This window comes from Temnothorax nylanderi, unplaced genomic scaffold, assembly GCF_030848795.1.
Source record: "Temnothorax nylanderi isolate EJ_2023f unplaced genomic scaffold, tnyl_v1.0 TNYL_tig0001_pilon, whole genome shotgun sequence".
Lineage (NCBI taxonomy): Eukaryota > Metazoa > Arthropoda > Insecta > Hymenoptera > Formicidae > Temnothorax > Temnothorax nylanderi.
The window spans coordinates 3223729-3246826 of NW_027249063.1; the positions used below are offsets into that span (position 1 = coordinate 3223729).

Consider the following 23098-nt stretch of genomic DNA (forward strand, 5'->3'; position numbering starts at 1 on the left):
TAAAATAAGCCAGAATAATTATTGCATTCAAATTATATCATTATATTCAGTTATATCACCATCATTTCCATAGCTCTTCTAGAAAATAATTTTTTTTGTAGAATCGGTATTATTACTAAATTAAAATGTAATTATTGTGTGACATGAAGGTCTCAAAATGACGGTATTATTCTTAACAATAAATTAATTATTTCTCATTTATTTTTTTCAATTATTTATTCCGATTTTTAATAAAATTACATAATAATGAAGATAAACGTTCTTTATAATTTTCCTATTTGTAATATTTTATAATTTGATCAAGATTGTAATATATTAAAATTGCATTTTGCTTGGTCTTTCGTTTTTGATAGGATTTTATATTAGAATACAAGATATTATTGTCTCATTCTTTTTTTTATATGTACTTATATTAAATAAGAACGTTACAGATAAGTAACATAATTTGTATCAGAAAAATTAATGGTCATAATTTTCACGAAATGAAACTAAAAGTTTTATTTCTACATTTTATTTCAATAGCTGCAATATAAACATTGATCATGTTAATAATTACATAGCATCTCGGAATTTCTCTCTTTCCTGAAGAGATGTTTCCGAATATATAAGATTCAATAATTTTATAGACGATTAACACTTTCGATTCTTCCCGTGTTTTCTTTGCCGGTTATTTCAGCAGTTGTCGTCAACATTTATTGACCAGCGTTCTTCTTTCGTAGATTTTCGATAGATTTTGCGACGAGAGTCTCCCATTGATCAGGTTTATTTGTTGTGTACCAATCGACTATCAAATCCATCTTCTCCTTTTGTTTTTCAGTACATCTCTTACATTTGGTTTGGAGAGCTTCGCTAAAAATCTCTGAAATTAAAATAAGAAACCTTTATATTGATTTTATAATTCGTAGTGAGCATAAAGTTCTTTCTCTCTCCTCTCTTTTTTTTCTCTTTTCCTCTCCATAGCTTTTGTTATAATCAATAAGTATATGAATGGAATATATTCAGAAAAAATTAAGTTTTTAGTAAAGAGTATTATATATTTACGCAGTTTTTACAAAAAATAAGATTAAAAGCCTCCTCCGTCATATTTTTAAAAAATTAAAAAATCTATCCGAAAGTCAACGATACAAGAATCTCTATGATTGTTCAGAATAGTACATAATATTTCTTGTGTTGTGTATACAGGATATCTACTTCTACTTTCGTTACATTTGAATGATACAATCTTTGAGTAATTTAGTGTCAGTTTTGGGAAAAATTTAAAATATAATATTATTGTAATTTTTGTGATTTTTCAATTTTTTAAATTATATATCTTTCTGACTAATTGTAAGTGCCGAATAAAAGCTTGCTATTCTCTCGAAATTACCTAAGGAGTATTATTTTGTCATTTTCTTTATTCTTTTAATACGCAATCGTTAATTATTCTATGTTAAAATAGACACATCTAGACACTGTTGAGGAATTCTTGATTTCTAATTGATCAAAGGGTCTGTCATAAAAATGTATTTGTTATAAAATTCTATAATGCATAAGTATCAATACAATACCTTTAAAGAACTTCGCATCTGCTGTCACGCATGGCGCCGTTTCCATAAAACAATTGTAGTATTGATTTCGCAATTTTTCGTTCTGAAGGATACTGTCGGCGTCAATGTCATCATACTGATCAGAATAGAGTTCTTCCGCGAGAACGCACGTCAGTGCAATACCGATCGTCACGATGTAACTTAATCGAGCCATTGTTTCTTCTATTTTCACAACTCGTAAGATATTGAACGATCGGCCGAATGCGCGTCTTATTTATATACTAAGCATGAGATAAAAAGTCGTCATAAGATGACATGCATAGGATGACGATAAAACTGGTAGTAATAATCGTACATACATCTCTGACAGCAAATGAGAGAAAAACGTGACTGTGATAATTATATATCGTTGAATTATTCAGATAGACCTGGTATGAGACATAAAATTGCGTTTGAATATATGTATATGGCCAATTAGCAATTGCCTTATGTAAATATTCTTATAATAAGCTTCCAGGTACAGATATGAATTGTCGATTCGTTTCCAGATAGATGTTTTATCACAATAATTTTCCTAACTATAGTGTGATGCTATCCGAAGATAACTTTGCACTTATAAAGTTATGTAATTTAATTATTATGAAAAACATGATATTTATTGTAGTAAGAACGCTGAAATTATAACAGAATTTTAAATTTTTTAGATTTATTGAAGACTGCAGCTCTCTTAAGATTATTTTAAAACTTCTTTAAAAAAATATATATATATACATCGAAATAATTTTAAATATTACCTAAATTCAGATAAAGAAGTATAAGGATTAGATGATGTATATATTGTATACGTATTGAAAATAACACAAAAATTGGTTAATTCTATTTGCGATAATTATTATTCTTGCTTGAATTTTCCTTAATATTTCTGTTAGATGAAACAGTTTATATCTGTGGAAATTATTAAAAACAACTTGTGATACCTCTCTCTATTTGACTTGTTACCTTCGAAGTTCTGAGTTATATATTGCGTTGGCAAATAAAAATGTGTAAGCATAAAAAAACAATATATCTTTTATGTGTCAAGCCTCAGGGCTTAGGCTGAGTTTCCACTGAGCGCGTCACGCGTCGAGTCATCCATCGCAATTAAAACATATTATTTTATTACATTATTTGTGACGGGATGTTTAGATTGGTTAACGACAGACGACGCGTGACGCGCTCAGTGGAAACTCAGCCTTAGGTAATAAAAATCACAGTCTGAATCACAGAACTAGTTCATTAAATCATTAAATGATTAAACTTAGTTACGATGTTGTTTTCTCAATTGAATGTGTTTACATATCCAACCTGCGTAGTTAAGACTGTGATTTAGACTGTGATTTTTATTGCCTATAAGCCCTGAGGCTTGATACATAAGATATATTGTTTTTTTATATATATATGTATATATCAATTCTGGGGGTATTAATACATTATTTTAATACTTTTAGATGAAAATCCAGTTATTATCACTTCAAATTATTTTATCTTCTGTTATCTCATAAATAGAAATTTATAAAAATGTTTCTCTCTATTCTTATATCATTTCAATTCTCTATTTTTATGTTATTCCGTATTACGTTTTATCATCATAGAATTTTCAATGTTTTATCTCGTGATTATTGAATTAGAGAACTGTAAATATTCTATGAGAAGAACAAGAATAAGCATTGAAGAAAAATACTTTATGTCAAAATCTAGCCAGCATTTTCAATATAGCACACGAATTAAAATTGTGAATTATGCAGTAAAAAATATCTGAATATAATTTCTAAGGAAAAATTGATTAAATTAGTTAAAAAATATTTTTGTTATCTTTTCTCTTACATTAAAACAATTGTTCTTGCATTAAATATTTTTTTAAATATTACAAACATATTACATATAAATATTTTTGCAAGCATAATGTGGAAAAGCACATCTGCCTTTTTTTAGTGTCCGAAGATCTAAAGTCTAGAGATCTAAAGAAAGTCTCTCAAGTCTAATTTTAAATCTAAACCCTAAGCTCCGACAGCACATATATCTACTTTTTCTTTTGTGTGTGTAAGTTTGTTTGTGTGTATATGTATGTTGTGTATCCCCTCCATCTGCTTTTACGGTGTGAGTAGTCGCGTTCGGCGTTCTCATTCTGACTGGCATCACTGCCTCCAAGTTTTACGTCATGTTTTATGCAGAATGAAATCCCCTACGTGGGAAAACGTCTGTCTGGTCTGTCAGACTCGCGGGAATAGTTTGTTATCGGAGGCCTTAATCTAATCGTTTGTAAGTTTGTAAACATTAGGCCGATAAACCGTGCTGATCGCTCATGCATTAGATATGAGTTTCTACGGTGCTCAGTCTTTCGCAACGTGACGTATTATGAGGCTGCAACGAGAGACTAACCTAAAGGGGACGTTCTTGACGTAACGTAGTCAGTATTATTGTCTCCGATTGCCCACAAAATCTCATTAAACGATGAGCGATGCGTATCAAAGGCCTGCTACTGTTGCTTATCTGCATAGCAGGCAGCAGCATCGTTTTCATCGCTTTCAGCAATCAACGACCTTCCATTCAGACTCTAGTGACGGAGACTCACAAACAGTTGCGGAGCTTCCAGGTAAGTATATTATTGTTTAGCAAACACTACCGTGTCGTTTATCTTTCCATTAGTCTTACACGCAAAAATCTTGCTTCTAGGAAAATTTAAAAGACGTTGAGGAGAAACGTCTAGTGACGGATTCTAAGTACCTTGCGTTGCTTGGTCTGGATGGACAGACAACCACCACGCCGATCAGTCCAAAACCTCATAATGTAACGGTTGTGTCGCTCGTAAGGCCTGGAAACGAGCAATATATTTATGGCTTCGTTAGGAACGTCAGCCATTTTTTGCCAAATAATAGTATTGTAATTTATAGCGTCGGTTTAAACGAAGATTCCTTACAAAGTATTAGACTCGCCTGTAATTCTACAAGATGTAATGTGACTCACTTTGATCTAAATCCTTTTCCTGCTCACGTCGAAGATGACACGCTGCATGTTTATAGACCTTTAGTTATTCAAGTGAGTAGTTGTCCAGGGTGTCTTTATTTAGTTTTACAGAACGACCGTACTAATTGAATAATGCTTTTATGCCGCAGACAGCTTTAAATACGCTAGGTAGTATAATCTATATGGATTCCAATGTACGTCTGAATTCCTCAGACATCGCGAAATATCTCTGTCCAAAATCTGGAATCTTGACTTGGCCTACAAGGCACGCCATTAGTTCACTGACACATCCAAAGATGTACGAATACTTTCATGCCTCTGCTGAGAGCTTCTTCTTTCTCCCACTGATTAGAGCATCACACTTAATAATTAGCAATTTTAAAGATATTAGAGAAAAAGTAATGCTGCCTTGGGTCCAGTGTGCATTGACGAGGGATTGTATCTCCCCCATTGGTAGGTATTCTTTATTCTTATTTTTATATTGATATATTTCCGTATTTTTTTATACTTTGATACTTTGATAGGAATATGTATGGGAATATGGGAATATCAATTTTTCATTCTTTTATATTAAAATTTTAATTGAATATTTGTAGGTGCGCAATCGGCGGGCTGTAGATTCAACAAAAAACCACAATATCGGTATTCTGGTTGTCACGCATACGACACCTCCGCGTTAAATATAGTTTTGGGATTACATTTTAACTTTGATGATACATACTATGTACACAAAGAACGGGAGACGTATTTTAACAAGATCCAGCCCGAGGAAATCACCGAGGAATACCTTATGATCACACGGCAAAACAACGCCACCGAGACCAACGTTAAAAATTTCGTTCAGGAGCGCTAAATCTTTTTTGATCTCAATTTACCTTAGGTAATACGTCGAATAAGCACAACTTAATTTAAGATTGTTAAGCATTGAATTAAATTATAATAAATAGCAGAATGACCAAGAAACTTGAAGTTACGTTTCAAGGGCATTAAATGCCTTTTAAATCCTGAATCTAATTCTCTCTTCTTTCTTTTCTCTTCCATTCTTTTATCGTTCACAACTACATTCTTGATACAATTGAGTAAAATGATGATACTACATATGTGTTGCAGTCTCATTACATTTATTTATAAGGCACTAAACTGTCTTGACATTTGACATGGTTCATAATTTATGAATCCGTATACTTTCGACGACATATCATACTAACACTTGTACTTCTCTTAACAGGGGCCGACCAGAGTTAGTTCAAGCCCTGACAATGAAATTTTTTTTCACAAAATATTCTTAGTATATGTACAAATAAAATATAACATAGAATACATATATTTTTAAATTATAGAAAGAGCTTTAAGATTCTTCGAAATACACTTATTCTATCTTCGACGTCATAAACAATTTATACGTAACAGGAGATTATCTGACGCGTTATCGGTTATCTTATTTATATCGGTTTCTCTTCTCTATCGTCGGCCCTCAATACGCATTTCAATCGAACGCAGGAACATATTAAAGTGTGGTTGTATTATTACGAGTGCAAAAATATTTTAGCATTTTATGATTTACGCAGTCATGGATTTCTCTTCTTCTTGAAGTCGCTCAATATCAGATTTATTCATGAAGTAGTATGAGGGCTGCCGAGATTTCTGAAAGGCAAGAAAATTAGTTCCTTATTTTATCAGTTATTCGATAGAAATACGTGACCTTACCAGATCTTTAACAATGCGTTTTGCTCCCGCCTTGATCAATATGTTACTCAAGGCTTCCACGGACGGCACGCCCATTGCGTAATGAAGAGCCGTTCTCTCCAACTATAACAAGGAAGATTAATATTCTTATATTTTATGAATGCACAATATTTCTTGTTTTCTTTTGTTATAATTTTCGTCACAACAGTCAGTAATTATCTTAGTTAATGCTAATGATTCAAAATAACATTTATAGTTAGAAAATTACATTGCTCAATTATTTACTCTAAGCGATTATAATTCGCGGGGTTAAGCCAGTTTTATTTTTTTATTACGCGAGCGTGCTCTTTTCAATGATTCATACATTATCGCCGATGCGTAACGTTTCCGGATACATTTTTGCGATAAGCTTGACGAGCTCTTCATCTTCCCGAAGTACGGCGATGTGCAGGGCGCATCGGCCGATCGAGTTCTTTCCAACCGCCAGCAATTTCCCACCCCCATTAGTTTTACGCAATAGTTCCTTCGCACGATCCTCGTCGATGGCCCGAATGGCAGCGTGTACCTCTTCGCGTTGATTCTGGAATACATGTCGGATGATCGCGTTAAAAGTCGTAACACAAAATAACAGTATGTCATTTCTCATTGCTAATTATACAACTTACCACGTAATTAGGAATTGATTGCAGAAATTGCACAGTAGCTTCGTGCTGTCTTTGCGCGGCCACGTCGATGATGTTTATGCCGTCATCTTCGGCGTCGAGAATATGATCGTAGCCCTCGAGCAGAAGCTCGACCAACTTTTCAGTCTCTCCTGCGTATCGAATTGAGCTCGTATAGGTTCTCGTAATTTTCATGTGAGCATAGCTTGTATTTTTTCTTTTCTTACCTCTTGCCGCAAGATAAACAACGAAGCGATCGATCTCCTCGACGTTCTCTCGGATATTCGCCTGTTCGGCAACGTCTCTGGCTGTCCGATACAATTCATCCCTGAAACCGACATTGACCTGCGTCTCCAGCAGCAGGTGATACAACCCATCCTTCGAATAGGAACGAACCGCCGCGAAGTGGATCATACTTTGCCCATGTTCGTCCTAAGAAACATCGCTTTCAAAAGTTTTGTTCCACGAAAGTTGGGCTATATTTTTATTCACGTACTCTATTAGGATTGCTAAATGTGGATTCAGGTACGTCCGAATCTGGGCTTCGGGGATAGCCGGCGTCATCGTCGAACGTGTGGTTCTCGACATTATCCAAATTTTCCTCTTCGCGATCGGGTATAATGAGAACGTCGGATTCCTAAAAGTCGAGCGAAGAAAATCAGCGTGAAGCAGTCCAATATTAATGCGACAGCAATGATATTTCACGGCGTTCAATTCTTCTGTCATTCAGACACATACCTGTTCATTGGCTTTATTCTTGCTAGCAAAGTTATATAAATATGTTGCGAGATATGTAATCGGATCTTTTGGACGTGCGTTAGCAACTTCTGTTAATCCTTTAATTAAGGGATCACCAAGTGCTGAAATATAGATGGTCTTGTTACATTGATTTCTATGAAGAATATGATACAACGTACTGTGTACTTACATGATGCTAAGTAACGTCCTTCCTCCGAGCGAAATATTGGAATGTCGACTCCGCTATCATCTGTAAAATAAATCCATTAGATTGTCAGATAATGATTTTAAAAATGTTATTTTAATTAAAAATTCTGTTAAACTAATATTGTTAAACTAGCATGCACGTTATTCGTAGTTAATGCAATCTATTTTTTACTAAAAACAATTATTGCATTCCCATACAGCATATGCAAATTTTAATGAAGTTTCAGTAAAATTCCAGACAAAGTAATCCTTTGTTTTTTTTTTAATTTTAATTATCTCCTATGATTTAGGAATTTATTACATTGATGCAATAATAGTTTTCAGTTTTACCAAAAATATATTATAAAATTATGTGTATTACACAACAACTCGACAAAACGTGACGGTAATTAATATTACTTTTTACAATACTATACGTATACGTATACATATATACAATACGTATACAAGCTCAAGTCTAACGTGCAAAAGCATGGACAAGCACAATTGCATAACAAATACGGTTGATTTGCTGTATCTGAAAAAAAGTGCATTGGTGATTATTTGTATAATATGATGAATAATTACAATCGCGCGCAATTGTCAATCAACAGACGTATAAATGTCAATTTTTTTTTACCGTCTTATCGATAATTTTCTACTATTGAGTAGAATATCAATTTCTATTTTTTGCTCTTTCATTATAATGAATATTTTATTGAACAACATTATACAAAATAGGAATAAAAATGTATAGAGTATACATACTTGTACATATTTATAAAAAATACAATTTGACACTTAGACGCCTGTTGGTTTATTTGTTAATTAACAAATTTACATTGCGATGCTTACAATTAGAATAAGAGTAAAAGAAGGGTACATAGGTCCATTTTAGAACGAATAACACTGAGTTGGAAAGACGTGTGCTTCGTCATTTTGATTTTGTGTGAACATCGACTCGTGCATTACATTTAGATATAGAAAGCTATTGAAAAGACTTTTAACATTTTTTAAGCTTGTTGTGCCACCAATATCGGGTCGAGAATTTTAATATATTCGACTTTACATGAAAATAGGGTCATGCTTAGAATTATAACTACGAGAATCTATAGATACATAAGGAACGAAATATTTCCTCACGGTTGTAAAATAGTTACGAATCTTTGAGTTGTATAAACGTTTATTTCGTTGTATCTTCGAGGAGAATTCATGTAAAATCGTTGCTCATACGAGCAATGTTACATTATACAAAAATAATTTTTAGAATTTGCTGAATTATCTCGAAAGAACAAAGATTTACAAAGCACGATTGTGAAACGTTGTGCGATAACGGTGTCGTGTTTATACCAATAATGCTGATCGTTTACTAACCTAATCAGCAATCCTGCGTTCTCGTCGCCAGTTAATCCAATTAATAGAGCGACTACGATTATGATTTAGCGTTTTGTAAGAGAGACGCTGGGTGCACGAGAGAAAACAAAATAACGTTCACACATCTTTCCAACGCATTTCTCTCTCTCCCTCTCGCTCATTAATCTCATTATAGCCTAAATGTTATTTAAAAGGTTCAGTCTGCGAAGAGTAATTGACGATGAAACATTGGCTGATAATTATCACAGAAGATTTCCATGAATAAGCGTAAGTGTTTTTTTATAGAAAGACTTAAGAGAAGGTAAAGAACGAAGGTTCTCAAAGGCGAACAACAGTCATATAGTGTCGTTAAATAAGGAATTAAATTGTCGCCTAGAATGTCAATAAATTGAACGTTCTTAATAACCACAATTAATAATCGTGATTCATTATATGTCGAACAGGAATATCTAGTAAATAATGAATCAGTCGTTTCGCTTCTCAGACTTAAATATGTCTGAGTAGAATTTTTGCTTCGCAAAATTCTCTAGAACAGAGCAGCGATTTTTTTGATAAGTTATTTAAAATACCATTGTATACGAATTATTTTCGATACTACTCGTTTGGCTGCTTTGTCGAGTTTGTTTTTGACAAACTGTTGCTTGCCGATTTTGTCTATCAAGCAGGCAGAAGATGATTATATTACAGATCATCCTTAAAAACTTAAAATCTAATATTGTCTCCGTAATCGTGACTATCAATTCATCTGTGTCTTGAGATTTCTCGACGCGTTTGTCCGCTTGCGAAATATGCCAGTGATAAGATTGGCGATCTTCATCGAGTTGTTCAACGACAATTCTTTCTCCAGTGTGATGATGTTGTGCACCGCTCTGCAGAAGTCCTGGAGGGTCTGCAGTTCGGTAATGGATAGCGATTGCTGATTGCTGACCCTCACCATATCGCTCTTCACGGTGTCGCGCACGTTCAGGCCACGCACCACGCACAGGTGCCGCAAATTTTCAGGCGTTTTCGAAAGTTCAGGGAATCGTACAATGAAGCAGAATCTGATGGTGTTGCCGAGGGTGTGCGGGCGGGCGGTCAGAAAACCTAGTTTCGGATTCCGTTTAAACTTCAGCCTCTGGTCGAATATCATCATCAGTTTAGCTACCCTGATGTAAGCCCGACCAATGAGGCCTGGCCGGTTCTCGTTGGTACGACAAATGATTCTCAAGTGATCCTGAATGTTTACCCACGCGGCGAGATCGCCGGCGGTGGTGACGTACACACCGCGCCCGTAAGGCCAGTGCTTGCCGTGAAGACGCCGGTCGTCGTTCGGCTCGAATTCTGTGATCGGCAGCAGTAGACCGGCTGCCGCCAATTGCGCCCGTATTCGGCTGGGTTGATCGAGAATTTCGCTGAGCGTGAAATACGTGCCGGCCTCGTCCTCGCTGCTGCCTTCCGCCAACAGGTCAGTTATCTCTGGGCTCATTAGCTGATTGGTGATTTCCCTCTCGACCTCTTCCAGTTGATTGACCGTCAAAGTCAATGGCAGGCTGTAATTAACTAGGTTCCGGGTGCACTCTAAAATACCGGCTTGGATAAATTTGGCGGTCGGGTCTAAATCATATTGTTCGATCGCGATAACGATCGCTTCATCCGGCGGGGCCTCCTCGCCCTCTTCGTTGTTGATGTTGAAGAAACGTGGTGTTGGGTGATCGGGTAGGTCGCCGCTCGCAGTTACGCAGTGCAACTCCCGAATGAAGGGATCGAAGAACTCCGTGAAGACGACGTAACTCTCGAAGTCGGGCGCGACCACGCCGTAACCGTGATCCTCGTCCGCGACACTGCTGATGCTCGAGCGGGCGCTGTTGATCTTGCTGCTGTTGCCCGTGACAGTACCGAACCTTTTCAGAGCAGGCCAGATCACGTCAAAGAGATTGTGATCCATGCGAGTCACACGGTGCTTGATCAAATCGAATACGGGCTGTCTCAGGCAACGAGCGACTAGTGTACCGGCGTTCGACGGGGTCTTCGGTATCGACAATCGCCGGTTGCCCACCAGCAATCGGAAACATCGTTCCAGGGTGGCCAGGATCTCGGGCTCGCTCACATCCCGCCGAGCCGAGTAGATATCACCTCCGGGTACTGTAGATCTCGGCCGAATCAGTAGCAGCGGCGATTGAAAGAACAGCCGGGTTAACAACCATCGGCGTTGAGAGATATAGGTTGATGAGAAAAAGCGAATAAGCAAATTTCGCGATAATGTTAGTAACAATTATTATCAAAGAGCGAATGTTGGAAAATTGAATTTTAAATGGAATATTTCACTTGAAAAAGTGAAGATGAAATTGATTTGTCTTACAATGCATGATAATGATCTTTTACACATTTAAAATGTTGAAAAGTTCTAAAGGATAACTATTGCAAGATCAAGAATTTTATTTCATTATGATGGAATTGTGAAATAACTAAATCGCCTTACAGTTAGAATTCAATTTTTCTTGATCTTACAATAATTATATAACTAATGTATTGACTTGGAATAAAAGCATATGTAGCGAATTTATATTTTACACCCTAGCTCGATCAACGCGCTGAGGTGTTAAAATGTTGACTTGATCACATGCTATTATGAAAATAATCGAGCAAAGTGTCAAATCAATCCACAAAATCAGAAAGTCAGTAACACTTGTGCTTTCACCAAGTATTTCGACTACGATTCTTACGCGGTGTTTGAGGGATGATCTGATTGCGCTTGTCTAGAAAGATATAAATCGTTCGTGTACGAAACTGGATGTTATAAAATAATTGAATTAACAATGTTTTTGTGTGCGAGCGGGAAACAGTTAATAGATACTTCACGAAATCGCGACACATAGAATATTCGTGCCAAGTGCGACGTTGTCGAAGATCTTTATGAGATTTTAACTTTCAATCAGAACCATCTTTTCGAACATAAAACATGAAGAGTGATATCACGAGAAGGAGTGCCCGGACGGTTTATGTCACGATTTTTTTTTTTATGTATATTGCCGATGGTGCTTTAAAATGTCTCAAATCAAGAAATACCTTTATCCGTCAACATTTCGTCGGCGAGCTTCTCGCTAGCCCCGAAATCGCGAAGAAGCTTTTTGTGCGACAGATCGCTTTGATTTTGCTTGTAATAATCCGCCTTTTGTCCGAACTACATGATAAAAGATAAAGTTTTATGGACACTTCGCTTGCAATGGAATAGTTAATTCGTGAGAATTCTGCGTGTAGTTATTAACATTAAATTAACTTGTCTTTTTTAGAATTCGAACTTTGTTTTAAAATTCCATTATTTAGTCGGAAGGCATAAAATTGAATTTGATTCTCTTCGTGATCGTAGAATTGCGATAATAAAGATCGCAGTAAAATATTATAATAGCACTCACATTATCCTCTACTAAAGGGTTGGCACCCAGGTGTAGCAAAAGATTGTAATAATGACCGTTGTCCGCGTGCGTTGCCGCGTAATGCAACGGAGTACGTCCGTCGAGGTCGATTGCGTTGGCGGTTTCTGGAAACCTGCCTGCCAGGTACCTAAATCAGGTATAAAATATTCAACCGAATGGCGTGAGTTGATAGTGCCGGTTTATAGCCTGTCATTCGAACAAAAGTCTATCGTGATATGGTTGGGATAAATCATGAGCTAGTATCGACGGCAATCGGTCGACATTATTGAATACCTTCTTTAATATTTTTATCAGTATCTTCTTTACTAGAACAACGAGCTACTGACTTTTAAAAGTTGCAGTGTATAGATTATAAAAAAAGAAATTATGCAATTTTGTCATCAAAACGCGGCGCAATTTTTTTCTTATAATCTATCTGCAACTTTTAAAAGTCAGTCTTGTGACGTGATAAATAAGTTAATTAAATACCTGATGACAGCGGTATTTCCGAAGACAACGGCCACGTGCAATGGCGTTGTACCGTGAGGCGACGATTCGTCTCGCGCTATCGCGAATTTGCGCCGATCCAATGCGCTTTGCAGGTCGCGAAGATTCCCCTCTCGCGCTGCTATGTGCACGGCATGGATTTTTCCCTTATATTACGGAACAATATATTTTATACATAAATATATTGTACGTGTCTATGTTCCGTTCTTGCGTTCTGTTATCGCGTAGCAATGACATACCATGTAAGCCGGAACGTTGTCGATGAAAGCCTGGAGTTCAGGATTTCCGGTCTGTCGTCCGACCAGTCGTCGGCCTTCGCCGTTAAGAACGAGAGCCGCTAATTGTTCCATATTACCGTTCTCCAGCAGACCCTCCACTTCTGAATCCCGGGCCATGCTACCCTCAGTCAATTCTACCTCCGCGGGCTCCTTGTGCTCGCCAACGATGACCTGCTGTTACATTCAGGTACAAAATCATGCGCACGGCTAAAAGACACATAGACGATCGATAGGAGATATTAATCGCATGTGGGAATCCTACATGCGAATCGATCGTATGTCTCTCGCCGCGCCTACGCATACTCTATGTATGTGTGTATAGCACACAAGGTGTCCGTCTAAAAAAAACATTTAGTAGCTCTCGCTGGCAACTCGAGTCTTACAAATAAACTTTGTCTGAGGAATCGTAAGAATTTATTTTCTTCACTTTATTGAAGGAAGTGAACGGCAAATTTTTTCTCAATTTAAAAAGTATTATTATTGAATTTATCGAATGTAATTACTATTACATTATCACACATAATTGTTACATAATGTTGTAATCCCAGGGACGGACATAGATTGATATATCCCGGCTTCTTCTTTGTATTATACAAGGCGCAGTGCAGTGATCGTGATAATTTAATTAAGGCAATACCTGCTCCTCGTCTTGCGTAGGATCGTCGACGCCGGAATCGCCGGTGCTAGGCTCGTTTCTTTCATCGTGTTCGATGGCGGTTTCGTTATCGGTAGCAGTTTCCTCGATCTTCGGGACTTCTTCGTAGATACCGTCCTCATTAACGGCGGCCTCAGGCCCATCCTCCTCGTCCTTCGTTGGCTCCGCGACAGGTCCAGTTACCACGTCATCGTCCGATGATGCCTTCTCCTCTTGCTCCCCTTCATTCTCATTCGTGGCATTATCCTCGTTATTTTCTGCGGCTTCGTTTTCGTCTCCCCCGTCGTTCGCCTCATCTTCGTCTCCATTCTGTGCTTTCTCCTCGTCTCCATTCTGTGCTTTCTCCTCATCTCCATTCTGTGCTTCCTCCTCGTCTCCGTTTGGAGTCTCGACTTCTTCGTTCTCTTGTTGCTCATCGTCGACTTTCTGTTCCACCAAATCTCCCATCAAATAATCCATCATATCATTGACCTGGAATTACGAACGGGAAGCTCTCCCCCCCTCCTCATGTTGAAGGAGGAAAAAAAAAGAGAAATTCTCTACTCATACTGACTACTCATTCCGACTACGACACTACATTTCGACCGGGATGCCATTCTATGTCCGGCTACGCGTGATTTAATGGTGCACTAAATAATTATTACTCAATACGAAAACGTGTATCATACAATAATAAATATATCAAATTCAAGCTAAGACAGGCAGAATGTCGTGCATATATCTTAGACAACGATGACAAATATACCTTCTCGTTCGAGCCGTCCGAATCCTTCATTGTGGATTCGGCGCTACCGAAAGCGCTATCGTCACTGCTAACCTTTTTCATGCCTCGCATAGTTTGCCCTGCGTCCAAGATTCTCCAGTCCCAACTTTTCGGATAAGTATCGGAAACTCGGGGCGCTTCCGGTATCAATGACAAATTCGACAGGTCTACGTCCGAAGGGCGATTCTTGTAAAATGCGGGCGCCTTTTGTCTCTGATTAGCAGCAAAATTTATAGGATATAATTATGGCGGCATATATCTTATCAATTAATTATTTTTTTCTTTCAATTACAAGTAGCCGACTAGTACTCACATTATCCAGTTTACTTTCGTCGGCTCCGTACTCTGTCAGGAGATCGTACATGACGCCGTCGTCCTTAATCGCAGCTGCATAATGCAACGGAGTTTTTCCTTCGTTGTCCTGAGCTGTTACCGTTGCGGGATATCTTTCGAGAATTTCACGCGCGACGTCCGTGTATCCCAAACCAGCAGCCTTGCAATGAAAAAGATAGGAGGGATTTTTCTTGCCTCGACTTTTAGCAGTTGAAAAAATTCATTTTGGACTTTCGTCGAGAGAGCTTACCTTGTGTAGGGTATTTAAGCCGTTGCCGTCCTTGCCTGACAAAACAATGGGCGAAATAGGTTCATCCAATTTCTTTTTGAGACCCTCCAAATCGTTATTAATGACCATCGCGTGGATATCTTTTATTGTACCCTGCCGAAATCATAAAATTTGATAATTTTTTAGCTATCGCGATGTTAATATTTTTAATTTTATAAATAATAAAATAATTAGAAAATATATGTAATCATTTTATCATCTATTGACGTACCATAATAAAGGGCACGGCCTCTAGGAATTTTCTTATTCGCGGATTGTTGCTGGTCTCGCATCGAAGTTTGGATCCGTGTCCCTCCCACAACACCTGCTGTAATTTTCCGATGTCTTTGTTGTGTATCCATATCCTGATATTGGAAGGTTTAAAATCCATACCTGAGCATTAAAGAAAGACAACGATTTAGACAATATCGTGGAAATCTCATGATTTAATTCATACTAAAGAATCTGGAGTAGCTTATGTGTTATTATGACAATGGAACCGATAAAAATATAAAGAGTTCTCAACGATTTGACATACAATTAAATCAATCACGAAATATAAATGTAAGACAGTTATAATCACCATGCTCCTTCTTCGACAAATTATGAAAATTACTTGACTTAGATGTGATTATATTAAATTGATTTTTATTTGAATAACTGAGCAATAAACGGAAAATAAAATAAAAATAAGTAATCACATAATCGTTGCGATAACATTACGGTATAAAATGGCTTGACCGTCTTTTATGACTGTTGCATTTGCATAGTGATGTTTTTACGAAGTACCTTCTTGTGAACGGTATGACTCTTCGAGTTCTACGTACTATTACAAAGACGTTAAATATTTGAAATTCTCGAGACAAGAAATCCATGACTTAATAAAATATTAAATGCCGGCACAATTGCAGGAGTGGCACATGTATGTTCTTCATGACGGAGAAATCCCAAATTCTGTTAAAGTGTATGTTCTTTATCACGCGAAAACGTTGGAAAATAGAACTGGAGACCTTAAAGACTGATGACATTCTTCTCAACAGATTTACTTAATTTAAATCTAATCTTGTTGTAATCCATAATTTCGTAAAAATATAGTTACGTCATATTTGTATCAAAGATTGTTTGCATAATTAAAATGTGAAAGTCGATAGTCAGTATTCTCTTCAAATAACATTCGTAATAGCTCTGTTCGCTACATTCAGGAATACCTATCGTTAAATAAATTAGACGTGATTTGGTTCGATCTATCGATGCGCGCCTTCGATAATAGTTACATGCACGCTACATTAAATATTTTATATCGTCTTGAATACGCGAATGGCGAGCACAAATGCCAGTTATTAAATTTTCTAAGAAGTGGAGCAATGTACGGAGTTTGTTATATTACTGACATGTTTCCGTATGCGCATACAGTGAATATAGACATTGCGTTACTACCCGATAAAGAGAACTAGTATTATGCTACCTGTGCCTATTTACAACTCTTTACCTGTCACACTTCGGAGTTTCTAATAAATTATTATTGCCACGATGGTTCAATGATTCAACGAGCAATTACGAAAACAATGATGACAGTCTATTTTTTGTGACAAAATATAATGATTTAATGAGTAGTTCTAATTGGACTAGGCAACAAATCTCTGATTTTATAGCAAAAGGAAGAATAATTATCCACTGAACTGTTTTTACATACAATGTAACGCTAACTAGCGAAAGATTATTTTTCATTTATTTTATTATTATCTATTATTCAAACAGCAAGTAATTTTAGGTATAAATTGTCTATCGCGAGCAATCTAGCAAGAATTTCTTATGTATAATCGCGTAAGAGAAGAAGACGATCGTTGGAATGTATATTTACAGGAAATTGCTTTGACTTCAATTCTCGAACGTAATTGCCAGCATGGCGGGTACGATCGAAGAATGGAAGATGAGTTCTTATCATTGACTAAATTAGAACTCGGCCTTTGTTACAACGATAGGTCGATCCACGAGCTATTTACGTGCGCGAAGTCATTTAACGAGCGGAAAAGTCGTTCCTTCCCTTTTCATAATTATCTTACATTGTAATTTAATCTGTATATTCGCGTCAGCGATGAATATTTAAGACACGTGAAGACGAGTACAAAAATTATCGCGTCTGTAATTTTTCGTTTCGATCGTGTTTTCTATATCGAGCGCCGCAGTTAGCCTTGCCTTACGAATTTATGTGCTATCGATTCTTCACGGTCATTAGAAACGGATATGTAGGGTATAAGGCGAAGAATCTATATCCGCGAATATAGGAAACAGGCAAAAAACACTATAGTATGCCGCCGGTCACAAGGTTGCCCGTCGAATCGTTCGCGATGTTTCCTCGAAATTGTTTTAACGACTTGCTGGCAAACTAGCGAAATTAATGTAATATTTAAACACGTTTATTTGCGGTATTGAAGTGAGGATACAGTATGTATATCATTTGACAATACAAGACGGCTTTTACTTCGTTAAAGTACTTTACTTATCTACTCGATTCTTATTGTTAGAAAAGGAAAATATCGTGATATATATCTCGCGTGATGTGTGTAGAGGAAAAGAAGAATATACTTTTCTTTATATCATGAATGTATCAAATATTGTTATCTCTTGAAATAAGAATAACGATACTCACTATCTTTTCCAGTACTTTTCCTTCGTCGAGTCGTCATCTCTTGCACTTCGGGTAATTCAATATCCGCGGGGTGTTCTAGGTAATAAGAGGCCGGGTTTCCTTTCTTGTCACATATACTAGCGTCACATCCGCCTTCTATGAGAAGATCCCAAATCGAATCGGGATCTTTACACGCGCAGCAGTAATGCAAAGCTGTTCGTCCCTCCTAAACAATGAAGAATTTCGTATATGAAATATGATCGTCTAATCATAAATGGATTTAGATTTTCGAGATTTATGTCTTCGACGAAAGGCAAGGGTGTCGAAAAGAAATGTACGTTGATATATGCTGGATTAGGATTATTTCATTTGTATTCGTGTGTCTGCATGTTAAGTGTAAGCTGATGGCTCTGGCGAGGAAAGAACAGGTGGTTTACACTTTGTTATTATCAGCGTCACGCGATGCGGGACCAACGTTTTGCTATAAAGAAAAGAAGGTATTCGATTATTAGGAGCTTCTTCTCGAATGAGTTGACGCTGCGTTGCGACACGATTCTGTCGTGAAAATAGGCCTCGCGAACCTTGTGAATTATAGAAGATATCGCCAATCGAAGTTTATGCTCGTTAAGGTCCTTGAATAAATTAGCAGATTAAGGCAATTATTATTTTCGGAACAGAGCCATTTAGAAAGAGAGAGGTTCGCTGGATTAGTTTTACGGTCATAAAATTAAGCATGCTTTTTATTATTAGTTGATGTTTAAGATTCTTTGACTGAAATCGATCGAATATAGATACAGTAGTTTCTTGGGTTTCGTTTCTTATTCGTTTTTACGTTTATAGATAGCAATGTTAAAGGAAAGTGACGTACTCTATCTTTCTGTTGTGGCGTAATAGGGTAATTTTCTATGAGCCAAGCAACGATCTCGGGTCGATCGTAGTAAACTGCTTTGTGTATCAAGGGTACCCCACATAAATCCTTCGCGATTGCCAACTTTTTCTTCGACTCCTCAGATATTATTTTCTGCGTTTCAGCTAACGAGCCACGTGCAACAGCATCGTGCACTTGAGAAATCTTCGTCTAAAACAAATCAAACGATTAATTTTTACTGATACGTTCTCTTTTAACGAAACTTTCTTAGTCTGAAAGCAGTTTTTCAGGTCAAGTTTGGCGGTTGTTTATAAATCTTGTCTAATTCATGATGAATTACTTACCAAATAGTTCGGGAGTCCCTTCAGGAAGACACGAGTTCTAAGATCCTGCGATTGTTCGCTTAACAGGCGAGTGCCCCGACCCTCCAATACGACATTTTCGAGTTTCTCGAGTTCGCCACGATGCAACCAACTTTTTACGGCCGAATGCATTTGAGCCTCTGCAACAGAATGACAATTCCAAAATTTAGAAGATGAATGTTATGAGTATAGAATAATCATGACATAGTTAATTTGTAAAAGTATAATAATTCTTGCAGGCACACATTCTATCCTATATAAACTCTATCTTATATTTTTTTTTAAATGTGTAATTGCATTTATTATTGATAATGGAAATGAGCGTAAGAGTCTTTCAATATGTTTTATAATCTATAAAGGGTCAGCAGACAGATTAACAAACATTTCATCGTTGCTGGTTCCTCTTCGTTATTGATTCGCATGTTCTGCGGCATTCAAACAGATTTTCGCTTGCATATTCATAGTGCTTTATGGATGATTGGCGGGTCAGAATATAATAGCGATATTCATGACACGCGAAACGTGATATTAGTCGAAAGCGCGAATAGACATATGCTTTAATATGTAGTCAGAGAACCCCAATATGTAATTTGTCGAGAGATTATATTCCGACAGATTCTTTTCAATTATTGAAGCATAATTATATAAATTATTCTCGCTATATCGCAAAAGAGCGCATTATACTGCGATGTGGTTTCGGCTATTACATCACGATAATGATTTCATTATGCACTATCGTACTGGATCTAGTTGGCTATTCACTCAATACCGTAAACGCGTTCCGTATATCCGGAACATGCTTGGACTTTCCCTCTTGCGAAAGCAATCGGTGAATTCCCTGTTTCTATTTATTCAATGCCAATGCGTGGAATTCAATAGAATGTAAACTATCGTACATTCTATACACAGTGATTTATGTGTTTCCATTTGCGTTTTTATTTGCAAACATATTCATCTATTAAATTATCATCTATTATTATATTTTTTTAATTACATGCGTTTTTATCATTTTAAACATTGATAAATAATTTCTACTTTTTTTGACGAATATGATATATTCTTAAGTATGAGTGAATACGTTTTTCAGCATTCTATACAATCATGTTTTAAATAATTTTTCTATGAAATGTTATTTCAAGCATATTATGATTATAAAAATTAGATTAATAAATTTTTGGATTTAATTATATATTTTTTATTTTATAACATGTGGCTTGATTAGCGTTCGCAGGATAATGAATAAAACTTTTCACGTGATTTTATGTGTGAGTCCGAAACAAGTTCCACGTATCTTTGTAAAACAGATACAATCATTAACGTTAATTAGCATACGCAGAAAAAAAGAAGTGTCAAAACAAAACTTATATACTCCGTACATACGCAACAATCTATAATCTTCTTATAAAAATTTCAACTTGTTTTTCTTGGTTGAACTACATATGTATTTCAAGATTATAGATTGTTGCGTATATACGAGTATATAAGACTTGATTTGACATTTCTTTTTTTTTCTGTGCATGACGTCATTTTATACTCTTGCGATACAAACTATACTCATGCATCTATTTTTTAAATCTAAACAGATTAAGTGTGGATAAATAGAAATTAAATTGTGCCTTTCAAATTTCAATTACGAATGTCGCGAAAACAATCAATATGATTTTGCAACTCTTGATATGCGTGTAGATCATAGACATGGTGTAGATTTAAAAATTAAAGCCAACCAACAAGATAGATTCGATCACATTAAGCTTTCAATGTTGAAACTTTTGGATATTTGCGCTAAAGCACACGTAAGGAAGACGTTTCTCGTTTTAATGATCGTTAAAAAATATACGGATTGAAGGATAAAACCCATTAAATCCAATCCGCAGTGCTTTAATGCGGCAGTGCATCAAAAGAAAAACGGTACCTGATCGGCTTTGCTTCGCTCCGGCTTTGTGACCAGCATTTCTGCGTCGATCATACGGACCGTGCGGATCAAACAACGTGCGTAGCAGCGCGTTCTAAAGAGATATGACACACGAGCGTCGCGACGCTGCGACACGAGGAAGCGTCGCGCGTCGAATGAAACCGACGCTCGGCGTCACGACGCCACCTGTGCGAACCTGCGTTTTGCACGGGCGAAAAGCTTGTGCTGTTCTGAAGGGCTTTTAAGGAGGATCCCTTGTATTCGTCCTCGCGTCCAGTTCGGACGAATGAATAAAAAATTAAGGTCAATCAAGAATTTATGCTAAAATTGCTTTGACAGTCATTGTTGATTTATTTCGACAGAATGGCATTCTTTTACCCGAGACTAGCACTGCGGTCGATCGTCTCGTAAAACGGAATAAGCGATGCGCCGTGTGTTTATCTTTTCCTGCTGCGTCAATAACTGCGTGTCACAGTAACTATAAATTATGTCATAATAATAGAAACACCGTCGTGAAACTTAGAATATGAGAATTTGATAAAATAAAGAGTATTCTAAGCGTTTCTATCACGTTATAATTCCCTAGCAATCAGTATTACATCTTTATCTTGATTAATAAACAGTAAAAGAAAAGAAAACATTGAATTCAGAAAGATAAATAATTACTAATATTATTAAAACGCATTACAGATTTGCTTTAGTCAAACTCATTCTTCATGTGATAAGCTGCTAATCAAATAGAGTAATCCCATTACACAGATGATACGCGCTGACACTAATAAAAATGAGCGGCAAGGACAAGAGAATTAATATTTCCTTGATAAAAGAGATATTTTTTTCACAGTAATAGCGTTAGTGCATAATTAAGGCTAAATGAAACAAACTTGCGATATTTCACAATAGTAATTGATATTGCAGTGTCTGACGTGATGAAATAATGCAGAAACGAATTCATTACGAGATGTGTTTTTTGTTAATCGAGCAACGTTGTTTGACACGAAAATAACTTTAGTCGATATCTTCGTGAAAGAAAACTTTCAGGGATGACTTTTATCTCTCATTCATCGGCGCTGTCGCAGTAACCCTGACAGGGTGGTCGACTAAGGAAACGACTAACGACTATCGAACTATCATATTTCGTCGCGTTCTAATTTCGTATCCATTTCTCCGTTTTTATATCTTACGTTCATTTTCTAGTCTTACTTATTTGCTCTCGTATCACGGTTTCGCAATCGATGTTAGTGGGTACGGTGCAATGACACATCGATCATGCTACGGCTTAGGTATCTCCGTGTCGCGCGAACTCTTCAACTGATTTTACTTTTGTTGAAACATACAGTAAATTATAGTAAAAACAATTGAAAGATTGAAAAGCTTGTGACACCAGACGGTCAGTGTACTAACTTATATTTTAACATAACAAACTAGATTGAATTTGTAATGATAAAATAAAAAGCAGAAAAATGTACGTATCATACAACAATGTAGGTATATGTGCTGTATAGTTCTAAAACTATAACAATTTAAAACTACGACAATCACCTTTTTGATCACACCTCCAAGAGAAATAAGATAATATCGAAGTTGCTTTTACAATATCGGGGACAAATATGTCGCTTCGTGTATTATTTAATGAAAAACCCCATTCTCGTTTTTTAATGGAACGTCGATGATTGATAGCACTCTGCTTAATTTGCCACTGTATCGAAAACGTCTCCCTGATTCATCGTATTACATAACAACACCTTTTATCTCGAAACGAAGAAAAACGCGTTCGAAAGCTACGAGCAACTTCATAAGACTGACGATGCATAGTGTTCCACGTGTCCTGTTCACTCAAGTCTTATATTATTTACGAGGGTATAGCTCGAAAGTAGCTTCGGTGCCATAATGCCGCCATGGAACCGACAATCAAACTTTTTAATGGCCCATCTGGATAGCCGAACATTTATT

General features: G+C 36.6%; 3 protein-coding genes across 9 annotated transcripts; 1 reads left to right on the forward strand and 2 right to left on the reverse strand.

The window, feature by feature from the left end:
* Positions 1-495: 495 nt before the first annotated feature.
* Positions 496-1783, reverse strand: LOC139780391 (ejaculatory bulb-specific protein 3-like). The gene is made up of 2 exons (XM_071719048.1): positions 1548-1783; positions 496-859 (listed from the first exon to the last, which is right to left on the reverse strand). The coding sequence occupies exons 1-2, from the start codon at positions 1738-1740 to the stop codon at positions 693-695; spliced, it is 360 nt and encodes a 119-aa protein (XP_071575149.1). The 5' UTR covers positions 1741-1783; the 3' UTR covers positions 496-692.
* A 1914-nt stretch (positions 1784-3697) lies between these two features.
* LOC139780757 (uncharacterized) lies at positions 3698-5492 on the forward strand. The gene is made up of 4 exons (XM_071719503.1): positions 3698-4158; positions 4239-4601; positions 4679-4982; positions 5126-5492. The coding sequence occupies exons 1-4, from the start codon at positions 4024-4026 to the stop codon at positions 5380-5382; spliced, it is 1059 nt and encodes a 352-aa protein (XP_071575604.1). The 5' UTR covers positions 3698-4023; the 3' UTR covers positions 5383-5492.
* A 137-nt stretch (positions 5493-5629) lies between these two features.
* Positions 5630-22768, reverse strand: LOC139780467 (uncharacterized). 7 transcript variants are annotated; one of them, XM_071719230.1, is made up of 22 exons: positions 21146-21293; positions 19216-19373; positions 18872-19081; positions 18025-18229; positions 15607-15767; positions 15357-15488; positions 15087-15266; positions 14756-14986; positions 13993-14481; positions 13317-13529; positions 13060-13223; positions 12571-12718; positions 12224-12338; positions 11168-11299; positions 7806-7865; positions 7616-7737; positions 7374-7514; positions 7105-7309; positions 6881-7029; positions 6580-6795; positions 6237-6338; positions 5630-6173 (listed from the first exon to the last, which is right to left on the reverse strand). In XM_071719230.1, exons 2-22 carry the CDS (start codon positions 19363-19365, stop codon positions 6090-6092), a joined length of 3609 nt encoding a protein of 1202 aa, XP_071575331.1. In that variant the 5' UTR covers positions 19366-19373; positions 21146-21293; the 3' UTR covers positions 5630-6089. The 7 variants fall into 7 exon arrangements, 4 of the variants coding, with proteins under 4 accessions (XP_071575331.1, XP_071575413.1, XP_071575532.1 ...); XM_071719312.1 differs by lacking the exon at positions 11168-11299 and adding an exon at positions 11881-11913; XM_071719431.1 differs by lacking the exon at positions 11168-11299 and having other exon boundaries at positions 13993-14436.
* Between the last annotated feature and the right edge of the window lie 330 nt (positions 22769-23098).

Coding starts and splice junctions, on each gene's coding strand:
- LOC139780757 (XM_071719503.1), top strand. CDS start 4,024: ATGCGTATCAAAGGCCTGCTACTGTTGCTTATCTGCATAGCAGGCAGC. Junction 4,159..4,238: donor AACAGTTGCGGAGCTTCCAG/GTAAGTATATTA, acceptor TCTTGCTTCTAG/GAAAATTTAAAAGACGTTGA. Junction 4,602..4,678: donor ATAGACCTTTAGTTATTCAA/GTGAGTAGTTGT, acceptor TTTATGCCGCAG/ACAGCTTTAAATACGCTAGG.
- LOC139780467 (XM_071719230.1), bottom strand. CDS start 19,365: ATGCATTCGGCCGTAAAAAGTTGGTTGCATCGTGGCGAACTCGAGAAA. Junction 15,267..15,356: donor GCTTAAATACCCTACACAAG/GTAAGCTCTCTC, acceptor TTTCATTGCAAG/GCTGCTGGTTTGGGATACAC. Junction 12,339..12,570: donor ACCCTTTAGTAGAGGATAAT/GTGAGTGCTATT, acceptor TTTATCATGTAG/TTCGGACAAAAGGCGGATTA.
- LOC139780391 (XM_071719048.1), bottom strand. CDS start 1,740: ATGGCTCGATTAAGTTACATCGTGACGATCGGTATTGCACTGACGTGC. Junction 860..1,547: donor AGATGCGAAGTTCTTTAAAG/GTATTGTATTGA, acceptor TTTTAATTTCAG/AGATTTTTAGCGAAGCTCTC.